Raw genomic sequence first — 13172 nt, forward strand, 5'->3', positions numbered from 1 at the left:
CCTTGAACTTTGCGACCTTTTGCCACATTTCAGGCTTCAAACATAAAGATATGAAACTGTAATTTTTTGTGAAGAATCAACAACAAGTGGGACACAATCATGAAGTGGAACGAAATTTATTGGATATTTCAAACTTTTTTAACAAATAAAAAACTGAAAAATTGGGCGTGCAAAATTATTCAGCCCCTTTACTTTCAGTGCAGCAAACTCTCTCCAGAAGTTCAGTGAGGATCTCTGAATGATCCAATGTTGACCTAAATGACTAATGATGATAAATAGAATCCACCTGTGTGTAATCAAGTCTCCGTATAAATGCACCTGCACTGTGATAGTCTCAGAGGTCCGTTTAAAGCGCAGAGAACATCATGAAGAACAAGGAACACACCAGGCAGGTCCGAGATACTGTTGTGGAGAAGTTTAAAGCCGGATTTGGATACAAAAAGATTTCCCAAGCTTTAAACATCCCAAGGAGCACTGTGCAAGCGATAATATTGAAATGGAAGGAGTATCAGACCACTGCAAATCTACCAAGACCTGGCCGTCCCTCTAAACTTTCAGCTCATACAAGGAGAAGACTGATCAGAGATGCAGCCAAGAGGCCCATGATCACTCTGGATGAACTGCAGAGATCTACAGCTGAGGTGGGAGACTCTGTCCATAGGACAACAATCAGTCGTATACTGCACAAATCTGGCCTTTATGGAAGAGTGGCAAGAAGAAAGCCATTTCTTAAAGATATCCATAAAAAGTGTCGTTTACAGTTTGCCACAAGCCACCTGGGAGACACACCAAACATGTGGAAGAAGGTGCTCTGGTCAGATGAAACCAAAATCAAACTTTTTGGCAACAATGCAAAACGTTATGTTTGGCGTAAAAGCAACACAGCTCATCACCCTGAACACACCATCCCCACTGTCAAACATGGTGGTGGCAGCATCATGGTTTGGGCCTGCTTTTCTTCAGCAGGGACAGGGAAGATGGTTAAAATTGATGGGAAGATGGATGGAGCCAAATACAGGACCATTCTGGAAGAAAACCTGATGGAGTCTGCAAAAGACCTGAGACTGGGACGGAGATTTGTCTTCCAACAAGACAATGATCCAAAACATAAAGCAAAATCTACAATGGAATGGTTCACAAATAAACATATCCAGGTGTTAGAATGGCCAAGTCAAAGTCCAGACCTGAATCCAATCGAGAATCTGTGGAAAGAACTGAAAACTGCTGTTCACAAATGCTCTCCATCCAACCTCACTGAGCTCGAGCTGTTTTGCAAGGAGGAATGGGCAAAAAATTCAGTCTCTCGATGTGCAAAACTGATAGAGACATACCCCAAGCGACTTACAGCTGTAATCGCAGCAAAAGGTGGCGCTACAAAGTATTAACTTAAGGGGGCTGAATAATTTTGCACGCCCAATTTTTCAGTTTTTTATTTGTTAAAAAAGTTTGAAATATCCAATAAATTTCTTTCCACTTCATGATTGTGTCCCACTTGTTGTTGATTCTTCACAAAAAATTACAGTTTCATATCTTTATGTTTGAAGCCTGAAATGTGGCAAAAGGTCGCAAAGTTCAAGGGGGCCGAATACTTTCGCAAGGCACTGTATATACACACACACACCAATAGGTAAGGCAATGGTGCACGATTCTAAACAACTTTATTTTGAATTATCAAGGAACCTGAGCAGTTAGATAACCCAGAATGCATTGTTGTGTATTGTACCAAAGGAATCCGATTTCTGTTGATTGAACTGGGTGGTGCTGATGTTGCTAGCTGCTGCGTCCTCTTTCAGAAGCTACATATTTGGTCTTTGAAAGAATTAACAAAAAAATACAACACAAGCTTCCAAAAATGTTGCTTAGTGATAAAAAGGCTTGTCATTTAATACTCATTACCAAGCAAGCAAGGAAAGTGCACTTATGTATAGTGATCTTGCTGTTTAATTTTGGAACACATCATTTCGCCTGAGCCCAACCCTCCTTTTTAAATCCAGTATGTTTTTTTTTACAAAAGCAATACTGGTTGACAAGACAATAAGAAAGTCTTAAACAGACAAATCAACATGATTGAAACAGATACGGTAAACAAACAAAAACAATGTCAATGTGTTCAGGAATATCACTGGAATGAATTGGGCCATTTCTTTCCTACCCTTTCAATTGCAGCTATAAAAGGCTGTAGTTTCTTGATCTTACAACCATCATAAATAATATATAGACCTTTTTTTTCAAATGTCTGTATAAATAACAATATATTTCAAATCTAACAAAAATCAAAGCTACTACCAGATCCTTCAGCAATCAGTCTAACCTTTCATAGGCAACACATTTATTATATGGGGCACACATATACATATAATGTAATATATGTTTCATATAAAACATACATGTATGAAAGAAGAAACTTGAAAGGGGTGATTCAAGGCAAAACATGGCATATCTTCATTTTCGATTCATGCCACACATTTATTTTCTACATGGGGCCTGTCCCAATGCTGGCGTCATTGCGATTCTGTTCTATTTAATCCATTGAAAGCCTCCACCTTGGCTATGCCACCCTCCTGGTATTGTTGTGCCCTCAAGTCTTCTTGAGGCTGGTCTTGTGCTTCTGTTTGCGCAGGTGGGCCTCGATCTCGCGTCGGAAGACCAGCATGCCGAGCTGGCCATGAGAGGCCTCGTTCATTGCCTTGGACTGCATGCACATCTTGTACTGCTCGGCCGTCAGCTCGTCCACGCAGCGCTTCTCATGCCACAGGTGGAGGAGGCCTCGCACCGGCGTCCGCACCACCACGAGGTTACTGTGCAGGTACTTCCGGTAGAGGTGCACGTCCTCCCCTCCCCAGCCTTTGATGTCCACATCAAAGCCACCTGTTGGAGACACAAACATTATTTAATTCTTTGGAAAAGAGCCATAACAAGAGTTAGAGACTTGGGGGGGCGCAGAAAGTCCAGAGAGGTAGGTAACAGGAACAGTTTGTGAAGTAAGCGGTTTCAGCACGTTGGCGATCAAAGCGGATTTAAAGCGCATTGTGTTTAGGTACTGTAATACAGAGACTCTACAGGTGGTGAGCTTGTCTCAATCTGTTTCTGTACAACAGAAGCTGTGTCTCCCTTTTAAAAGTCTGAAGACCGCAACCTGTCGGCAAACAATACAATTGTTTACATTCAACGTATTTGTTACCTGCTTGCCTGCCTGACCTGATCTTCAGAATATATCTTCAGAGTACATTATTCTGAATTTCATCACAGTCAATTAAAAATAACTTTATGTTCTGTTTTGCTCGGTTAAGTTGTGTAAATGTGCAGAAAATGTGAGTTTTCTTTTTTAGTTCCAGAACTTTGTTTTTGAAGACATGTACCCAACATAATTAACTGAGCTTTACAAATACTCCCCGCAGTTCTAAGGTACTTTAAAAGCAGAAATTCATTCACCATGCTGATTTAATTTTTTTTTTTTTAAAAGGTTAACGTTTAGTTTTCCTTCTGGAAAAAAATATGCAAATCATGCACTGGGGCAAGTATTTGGTGAATCTGGCCCAAGGAATGAAACAGTAAAATGTCTATTCATAATACACTGAATTTTGATGTAATAAGAAGACAAACAATTTGGCTCATGCATTCATCCGTATAAAGCAGTACAAATTATACTGGAATCAAAAAATTCAATTTGCAATGTGCTTTACGTACCATTAGATGGCAGTATATACAAGCAGACTTTGTTCACATTTGATACATTTCTACATGTATTGATAATAATAAACCATGGAGAAGGTTCATCAATTTTTTTTTTCTCGGTTTAAATTTAATTAAAACATGAAATAACAAATTAAATACAGGCTCCTGGATTGCTGCTCATTTCTTATGATGCAATCAAATATTCTCATACATTATATAAAGTATGATTTGAAACAAGAAAGAATTAACTCTACAGATGCATGTTTGCAAAATATACTGTACATCAGATTCTCTAGAAGTGTATGGTTCTTTTTTTTTACACATTAACATTCTTATAAAGGATAACTGGTATACTATGTAATTGTGTAATAAAGTGTAGTAAATCCAAGTAAAACCAAAGTGAAATCATGGTAAACTACATGCAAGCATGGTAAATCACAGATGCAGTAACTATGGCCACGCAAGGTAAAAGCAAAGTAGACTAAAACAAATCAATGTGCAAGTTGACAGGATACACTTTTATAAGAGTGCACTATCTTCTGCCTGTAACAGATAATAAAAAAGCATAACTGCAGTGTGTCTAAATAAACAATTAGGTCAGCTCACCATAACAAGATTATGATTAAGCTGACTTTTGAGAAACAGCATTTTTACATCACTGTTACATTTTTTAGTAATTTGTGAATTGTAAAGGAAATGTTTGGAAAGTAGAAAGCCAAGGAACTGGCGAAAATACCAATGTCAAAAAACACTGTCAAATGACGGATCGCTTTTATGTCAGAAAACATAGTTTCGCAGTGCAGTGATCGGCTGCGTGACAGTGGGTGCAGAGTCATGCACACAGAGGCAGAATGCCAACCCATATATTTAATCTCAAGGAAGAGTTACGTACTTTCTTAGCTGATAAGAAACCCAAACTTGCCAAAGTGCTGAAAGATGACGTGTGGCTGGCAAAACTGGGTTACCTCGCAGACATATTCAGTGAAATGAATGAGCTGAATAAAACTATTCAAAGTGGGAGCACTCATTTTATTGCCCAGCGTGAAATAATTGATGCATTCAAAAGGAAACTACAACTCTGGAAAGTGTGTGTCTGTGGGGGGACTACTGATATGTTTGAGCTCTTACATTCTTTCATTCAGGAACGAAACATTGACTTTGACGTAATCAAACTGCAGCTGGCAGCGCATCTGTCTGGTCTACTCAACAAATGTAAAACTTACTTTCCTGAACTCACGATGGAACAAGCTCCTACAAACCTGTGGACTACAAACCCCATTAGTGAGAATATTGAAGCTAAACTGCCACCCTCTGAACCATCAAAGCTGTTAGAAGAGCTCATTGATATTTCATCAGACAGCTCCCTCAGAACCAAGTTCAGTGAAATGCCGCTGGAGACATTTTGGTGTGAGTGCTCTGATGAATACAGCACTGCTTCTTCTGCAGCATTGAAAGTGTTGGTCCCATTCAGTACAACCTACTTATGTGAAACTGGATTTTCAGCCATGACATCGATGAAAACAAAGTACCGAGCCAGGATGAACACTGACCATGTGTGTGTGCTTGGTGAAGACAGCTCCACATACCTCCACGGCCACGGGGGGGTTGGGGCTTGTGGCCTCAGAAGCAAAAAGGTTGAGAACCCCTGCTACAGTACCTGGTTCTCAAAAAATGTCCCACTGAGATAATGTAATTGAAGGCTTCTGCTGGGATTAGTGCATAACTTAGAGGTTACACTCTTGTACCTGTCTGAGATGTGTTTGTTTGTTCAGGAATTAAATGTATCATGCATTTAAAATGAGATTCATGAGATGCAACATCTTGTTTCTCAGCACTGACCTTGGAGGAACACACTGAGCCACTGCCAGGCATGACAAGAATCAACGTTCTTATACCAATCACGGAATTAAAAACAAACACTTCCATTATTATCAAATGGAAAGGCAGATTAGTTGATCAAACAGCTTCTAGAAATGTATTCGACCTGATTGAAGGAAAGGACAGTGTAACAAACTTTTTTTTTATCACCTATCCCCTGTGATATAACAGAGGCGTCTGTGTCTGTGCTGATGTTTTGGTACACTGTGCTGATTTGTAGTGTTTTCCATACTTTCTTTGTTTTGCCTCATTTAACATTGTAGGCATTCATTCAAGTTTTAAATGTTTAGATTTGCCTGGAAAACTGTCTGACCGGGCTGTTGGGAATATCATCAGCATGCATGTGTTGTATTCTCCACCTACAACCTCTAGCAGTTTGCTTCCATTTCATTACCTCATGTACAGGTTTGTTATTTTTTATATTGCACAGCACCCAGTAACAAATGCAACAAAGCTTTTCCCTGTAGGCACAAGCTTACCTATATTGATGAAATCAGATCTATACTGACAAGTCATTCCAAATCCAAAATCTCTCCAGAATCCTGTGTCTTTTTTGATGACCTATGAAAAGAAGAAGACAAAAAATAGTTGAAAGTGATATCACCATTGCAGGAACACATTTCTTGGGGTAAAATGCAATATGCCACCTACTCATTCTGTATAGGTAGTAATAAAAAAAGTGTTTCCAGGAAGAGAGGCTGAGGCACTAGGCACTTGTACCCTGATACAATATACACAGTCACATGAAAACAAGAACAGAAATATCTAGTCAACCATTCAGGAATGGACAGGAAGTAAACAATGTTTGTCAAATCCAATGTTAAGTTAGCTTATTTGTCTTCAAATCAAGGCTGATTGTAAAACAAATTCCCCATTCCACTGGGATTTGTCTGAAATCATTTGTAATAAGAAGTCAGTTTGATGTGGAACAGGTTTATGCTTTTAACAAAATTGTTTAATACTAAATTAGCAACAACATTTTCATAATACTACTATATAACATCATTTGTGGCTGTGAGGCTATATTTGAGGCTACATTTTTTCCCCAGTACTGCAAAGACCAGGGTCCTCTCTGGCAGTGTACGTAATTAATCCACTTACACTGAAAAACAAAATAAAAAGAAAAGATTGACATTTACTATTAATATTCGAATGTGGAGAACTGTCAATACCGGAAGGACCTCTTCAATTAAACCCGAGTTATTTACCTGAAGTTTTTTAACACCATTGGTGGTAAATGCTTTGTGTAATGTGTACTACAGCACCAATAGATGACAAGGACTGGATCAGTAAAGGATAAACACTTACTAATTGCTGTTCTATTGGGGGTATTGCATCATGATGACCGTAGATTAAACCAGGATTGTACTGACTGAAAAGGACTGGATAGAAAACCCTTTTGCCTAAAAAAACAACAAAAACAGTAATAGTTTCTGTCAGCAAACATCAGAAGAATACAATTATGTAAAGATGAATGTGGGTATATAAAATAGTATAGGCACAGATAAAAGCCAGATCTGACTTTTCATACCTTGTTTTCTAGAATAATGATATGTACACCATTTTTTTTTGTTTACTCTTTTTTGAAAGGATAATTACAATTTTCTTTAAACATTTTGTTTTGACAAATGCTTCCATGGACATGGTGCATTCATTATACTGAGAAGTCATCAAAATCAGACTGTCTGTGGCTTGCCAGCAGTCGAATATTGATGACTCGTCCAATGTAGCAAACATGTTCTCAAAATGGTCCTTCTGACTTTACACTGTTCCCAGCCACACCTGGCTGTGTGTTTAGTCTGCAGGCGTTGAGGAACTCTGAGGTGAAGTAGATATCCACGTCACAGAAGAAGAGGAGAACGTTGTTTCCTTTCCAGGCCCGGGCGCCCACGTCCAGTCCCTTCCCTCGCGAGAACTCTTCATTCAGCTGGATGAAGGTGTAGTTCTTGAAGTTCACCACCCTTAGTGGGGACAAAACACATCATCATTAACAGACTTCATTCCCACCAACCGTCCCTGATTAATACTGACAGCACAATGACTGCAGTCTGATTCACATCAAAATTCATGGCACTGCCATAGCTTTACTTTGTAACTCTTGTGTTTATTAAATAGAATGATTATGTATATAATGCAGAGGAGACAGTAATTGTTGTGTTTATTAAAGATAATCATTATGTATATAATACAGAGGAGACAGTAAATGTTGTGTTTATTAAAGAGAATGATTATGTATATAATACAGAGGAGATAGAAATGTTGTGTTTATTAAAGAGAATGATTATGTATATAATACAGAGGGGATACATTTGAGTTGATACATTTGTATGTGTTTATTTCTACTGGAAATGATTCAATTGAATTTTAGCGGAAGATATAGAAATCCTGTTGTAGTTTAATCTTGGACATATTTAATTAACAAGTGCAAAATGCATCTCAACAGCTGTCACAATTTATTAAAAAGGTGCACCTGGCTAATGCCTTAACAACTTGATGTATTTTCATGGTGTTATTTTTGCCATATTTTAATGTTTGCTCCTTTACTTTTGGAGTAACATACAATAGAAAAAAAGGAGAAAACATGTGAGAGAGCAAGACCAAGTGAGAGTGAGAGGGTGGGTGGTTACTGAATACTTACAATGGTTGATATTGAATAGGACAGAGAGATAAAAACTTAAATCAGGGTTCTCCCCAGGCCTTTTCCGACAGGCGCGCCGTCCGGCTGAAAAAAACCCGACCCGCCCCTCTTGCAGATGCTACTGTGCCTTTAACAATGAGGACTGATTGCGCTTCTAGCAGACTAGATCACTTGCGTGTTTTTGGGTGAAAAAAAAAATCTTGGAACCACATGACTGCTTTGTTATGTCCTGACACAACATTTAACCAATCAGAGAGTTGAAGGGGCGGGTTCTCTGTGTTAAAATGTGTTATTCTCAAAGCTAAATGACAATTAATGCAGGGTTTTCAAAATAAGCCAGCGGCCTCAATCCACCACCTAATACTGTATCTGCACCGGCTACTTTATTAAATAACATATTTAAATTATTTTCAGGTATTATCATTTGGTCCATTTTTTGTCGTATTATTGTACTGTAAGGTTATATATAGTACATAATAGCTATACATATGCACCAAAAAAAATACCTTTTGTTGTGATATTGTAAAAAATATGTTCCCAGGTCCTTGTGAGAGATATTGGGGGTTCATGTATAGAGGCTGTACGCCTTTAAGAAGAAAGGCATGATGGGGTATCAGCTGAACACTTGTCAGCTGACATACAAATGCTTAAGTACAGAGGTGCTGGATTATTACACTCCGGTTTCATGCAACAGTTATGATGGTGACGAAATGTGTGTGAGTACTGTTGTGAAAAAAAAGGTTAAAATGAACAGTTGCATTCAAAAAATGTAGAACAAAGAAAAACAAAAATGGATGTGCATTAACAAAATGCCCTGAAAACCTAACATAAAGAAAACCATTTAAATGAAGTAATAAGCTCAATAATTAAGCTAAAAAGGAAGTGAAGAGGTTATCATTTTTTATTTTTTTTGTCAACTCCAATAAACCTACGATATCTTTCCCCAGTCAGACAACAAGACAACACATTATTCTAATTCTTTGTTGTATTATATATTTAAGGTAAGGCAAGTGTATTTTTCCGTTAAAAGTGCTCCCAGCTATAATGTTCTGCCACCCGGCTGTACAGAATTCCTGGGGAGAACCCTGTTAACGTATAGTCATTGAAGAAAGGTGACATTGAGAGACTGAGGTAATATATTATAGGTGGCTATTGAATAGGAGAAGAGAGAGAGAGAGACAGAGATGGATAGGAAGGAGAGTAATTCTTGTTTTTATTTTAGCTACTGTACTGTATCAACAGTATAGACATACCCTGAACCCCCTCAGCATCACTTCAACTGAGGGTTTGCATTTTAAAACAACATAAACACAAACTATTTAGCATTATTAAAATATGATAACATCAGCTACACTTATTAATTAATCCCCAAAATAACCAAAAATAACTGGCATGTTTGAAAAATCAACAGTTTCAGAGACAATCTCGAGTACAATAGTCAATAGTCAACAAAACAAATGGAGGGAATCACAAAATGTTACTTGATGGAGTCATGGCTTCGTGATTTGTGGGAAACTGACTGATGCACTGAAGTTTTTCTTTTTTTCTTCTGTTTAAAGCCTGGCACACTTATTTATCATGGTATGCAATCAAAGGTCTTCTAAAGCTGTAGTGATGAGGCTGTCAGAAGTAGCTTTCCAGTGACTGGGTGTTGCTAGCTATTTATTCCTCATTTAAACTCCTGAAACACTAATGCCTTAAAAGAATGACTTCTCGTAGTTTATTTTTCAAAGTGGATGCTATTTACTCTCATTTCATAGAAGTAGAAAAACATGTTTTTATTTTAGTTCAATTTACTGTAAGGTCTCTAAAGCACATGTTGTTTCATTCTCATTTTGTAACATTAGCAGGCACAAAACACGGGTTAATTAACTGTTGTGTTGATCTAAAAAGTGTGGAAACTAAATATTTATACATTTATAAACCTGTAGTTTCATCGACTGTTACTGTATTTTTATTGTACATAGTAATGACAATAAATGGCTTAAGTGTGTGTGTGTTTAAGACAGTGTGGATCTTATTGACCATGGCAAGTCTGCAAACTTTTGTTAAATAGTACAGGTGTCTTAAATTTAATTAAACTTGTTGTAAAAATTGAATTACACAAATGCTTTCAGACTCCTACTGCTATCAATCTTCTGCAGCTGGGTTAAAATCCTTTGTGCATACTGTAAAAAAGGAAATTGAATATCTGCTATGTCTGCTTCATGATTAATAAATCAATTAATCTGCCTTTCTTAAAATGTAACAAAGCAGTCCATTTAAATGTTCTTTTTAAGTAAAAAAAACACATCAGTTTATTTTAAGTCAGAAATAAAGTATTTGTCTTAGTTTTCTCCACTTGCTTCATTAATAATGCAGTAAAAGGGAAAAAAAGAAAGCCTACGCACCCCAAAATATATATTTGGTGTTGGGTTTATAATTATTGTAAATAGTTGTGTTTAAAATAGGGATTGTATATTGAATCCCTGCATTGTGTCTAGTTCACCTCAAACAGGCAGACAAGCCAGCCAAGTGAGAATGTGTAACATTTATTTACTAAAGGACGTTAATTTTAGTGCATGCATTAAAGTGATCATTTATTAGTGCGTATGGAAACCAGGCTTTAACCACTGATAGGCACTATTTTTCTGGCCTGAAAACTAGTGATGTGCGGTTCGAGACTTTTGATTCATTTGGTTCATTCAGTTTAGTGGATCAATTCAACAGATTTGTTCGTTTGATTCACTGATTCACTGACACGAAATAAATACATCTTGCTGAATTACTTGGTTATGAAAATGTGTTTGAACAGAAAAATCTGGCAGCAAGGGTCATGCAAGTTAAGACTGTTCACTTGGTGGTCCGCACCATAAAAATGATACACACACACGCACGCACGCACGCACGCACGCACACACATTGTAATGTACATGAAAATGTCTATATAAATTGTATGTAGGCCAATATACTCAAATAAACTGCTTAACACAAAACACATTACCCCCACTGCACGATTCCTAGTCATCAATAAGTATGCAGGCACGGTTTCAATCAATTAATCAACATATTACTGAATGTATTTTATAATAGAAAATATGCAGATATAACTAGAAGCAGCTTTCATACAATGCTGACAGAAAAAAAATATCTGCAGTCAGTGCAATATGTAAAATAATAACCTTCTCATTAGGTTTATGTTATGCAAGTATTGCTGAATTTGCAATACGTAAATGACTGCCGTTCTATACCAAAAATGCTATTACTATTGCGATTCATATTTAGGCAGTAGTATGATATAAATGTTGGTTACCACCACCGTTATTATTACTTAATAAGCAGAAGGTATTGTTTTTGTGACTCCCTTGTTTCAGCAGCACACTGGTAATTACAGCTATAGCAGGTGTAGAATGCTATTAAGAGAAAAAAAAAATGATATTAATTCACATACAGTAACACGTCAACAGATAATTTGAAAATGTCTGATCTGCCACTTCTGGATGTCATTGCTAAAGGGCCTCTTGGCGAGAGAGAGCATTTTGGGATCGGTGTGACGTATTCGCAGCAAGTTCAGAAGAACTCTTCACAAGATACCGTGTTCCAAAGGCAGTCCTAATGGAAAGTTGTGTCCTCTGTACATTCAAACAGACCAGCAGATTGGAGTAAAAAGGGATTTTCATTCAATTGCTGGGTTCCCCAATACGATCAGTGCTATAGACTGTACTCATGTAGCAATTAAAGCACCAAGAGTGAATTAATTTAATTTTGTGAACAGGAAACAGTACCATTCAATGAATGTGCAGGTTATATCTGATGCCTGTCTCCATCTACTAAATGTTGAGCTTAATGGCCAGGCGGAACCCATGATTAATTTATTATTCAAAACAGCAGTGTGGGCACTCACCTAGAAAACAGAGCAGTGACAAACAGTTACATTGACCATTTCTCTCTATATAGGGATGGTTTAAATGCAAATTTCTACATGCAAACAACTTTTGTGACATTAAGATCTATTAATACCTATTAATTAGAAATGTGAGTGCAAGTGCCTTACGAAAGATTGATAATTTGGGTTTAATTATGCATGCGACAATTCTTAAACGTAATCCGTACGAACAAATCAAGAAATGTATTCACGCACGAATGATAAATATAGGCTCAGGTTTGTGTTTTGAAGGTTAATCAATATATTATTTCAGGTCACATTGCTAAAAAAATAAATAAATAAATACAAAATAAACAGAATAGCTTTTATACCATTGTCTTCTGTGAATTGCTGTTGTAGAACCATAAAACTAGACAAAGGATCAAACATCTTTATAATTAAAACTTTAGCACTGGCCTCATCTCCATAGCAACACTGATAAACTCAGAGGTTTAGCAACACTGATAAATTCCAACGCCCATGCTCAACCAAGTTTAAAAAAAAAAAAAAAAAAAAAAAACAGTCAAGGTTACAGGAAAATTATTTATCTTTGTTTTGAGTTTGTCTAGTCAGTCAAAAAAATGGAGAGCAGCTTTTAACAACTTGAACTGCTAGCTGCAAAACACCCAATGATTCAATAAACTTGGAAGAAAACTCAAAAATATTGTTCAAGGACTTAAAAGAGCTCCATTAACTGGGCTCGTCATTGAAAAAACAGAAAGCGAATCATTAAAGAATGAATTAATGGACTGAATTGGCCAATCTGGAATCAATCCATTTTAGCGGAAGAATATCTGTTCTTAATAAACAAAGGCTGAAAGGGGCACCATCCCGCCGAGTCGCCTCACACTGTATCAGTGCTGCAATCTGAATGAAGTATTTTCTCCACTTGAACTAAAGAATACAGAAACTATACTTGGGGAATGTAATAAATATATATATTTGCAGAAAGGTTGGTGATGTGAAATGTGAAGGGGTGGGTCATACTTTGCTTTATAACACAAGGGCTAGTTTTAATCTTTCATGAAAGTAAATTGCCAGCTAAACAGCTATATCAATTACAAAGCAATCTATGAA

The 13172-nt window shown here is 37.1% G+C and overlaps 1 protein-coding gene across 3 annotated transcripts in view; it reads right to left on the minus strand.

The window, feature by feature from the left end:
* Positions 1–1553: 1553 nt before the first annotated feature.
* The window catches only part of LOC117420659 (chondroitin sulfate N-acetylgalactosaminyltransferase 1), an 85445-nt gene continuing 73826 nt past the window's right edge, over positions 1554–13172 (minus strand). For 2 of the 3 annotated variants that reach the window (XM_059024077.1, XM_034034179.3), the window contains exons 5-8: positions 7336–7514; positions 6862–6956; positions 6033–6114; positions 1555–2868 (exon numbers count right to left, since the gene is read on the minus strand). In XM_059024077.1, the coding sequence (XP_058880060.1) occupies positions 2579–2868; positions 6033–6114; positions 6862–6956; positions 7336–7514 (646 nt within the window). In that variant the 3' untranslated portion in view covers positions 1555–2578. Of the gene's footprint in view, positions 2869–6032; positions 6115–6861; positions 6957–7335; positions 7515–13172 lie in introns of all 3 variants that reach the window. The other variant, XM_059024080.1, reaches the window with a different exon arrangement.

This window comes from Acipenser ruthenus, chromosome 1, assembly GCF_902713425.1.
Source record: "Acipenser ruthenus chromosome 1, fAciRut3.2 maternal haplotype, whole genome shotgun sequence".
In the NCBI taxonomy this organism is placed as follows: Eukaryota; Metazoa; Chordata; class Actinopteri; order Acipenseriformes; family Acipenseridae; genus Acipenser; species Acipenser ruthenus.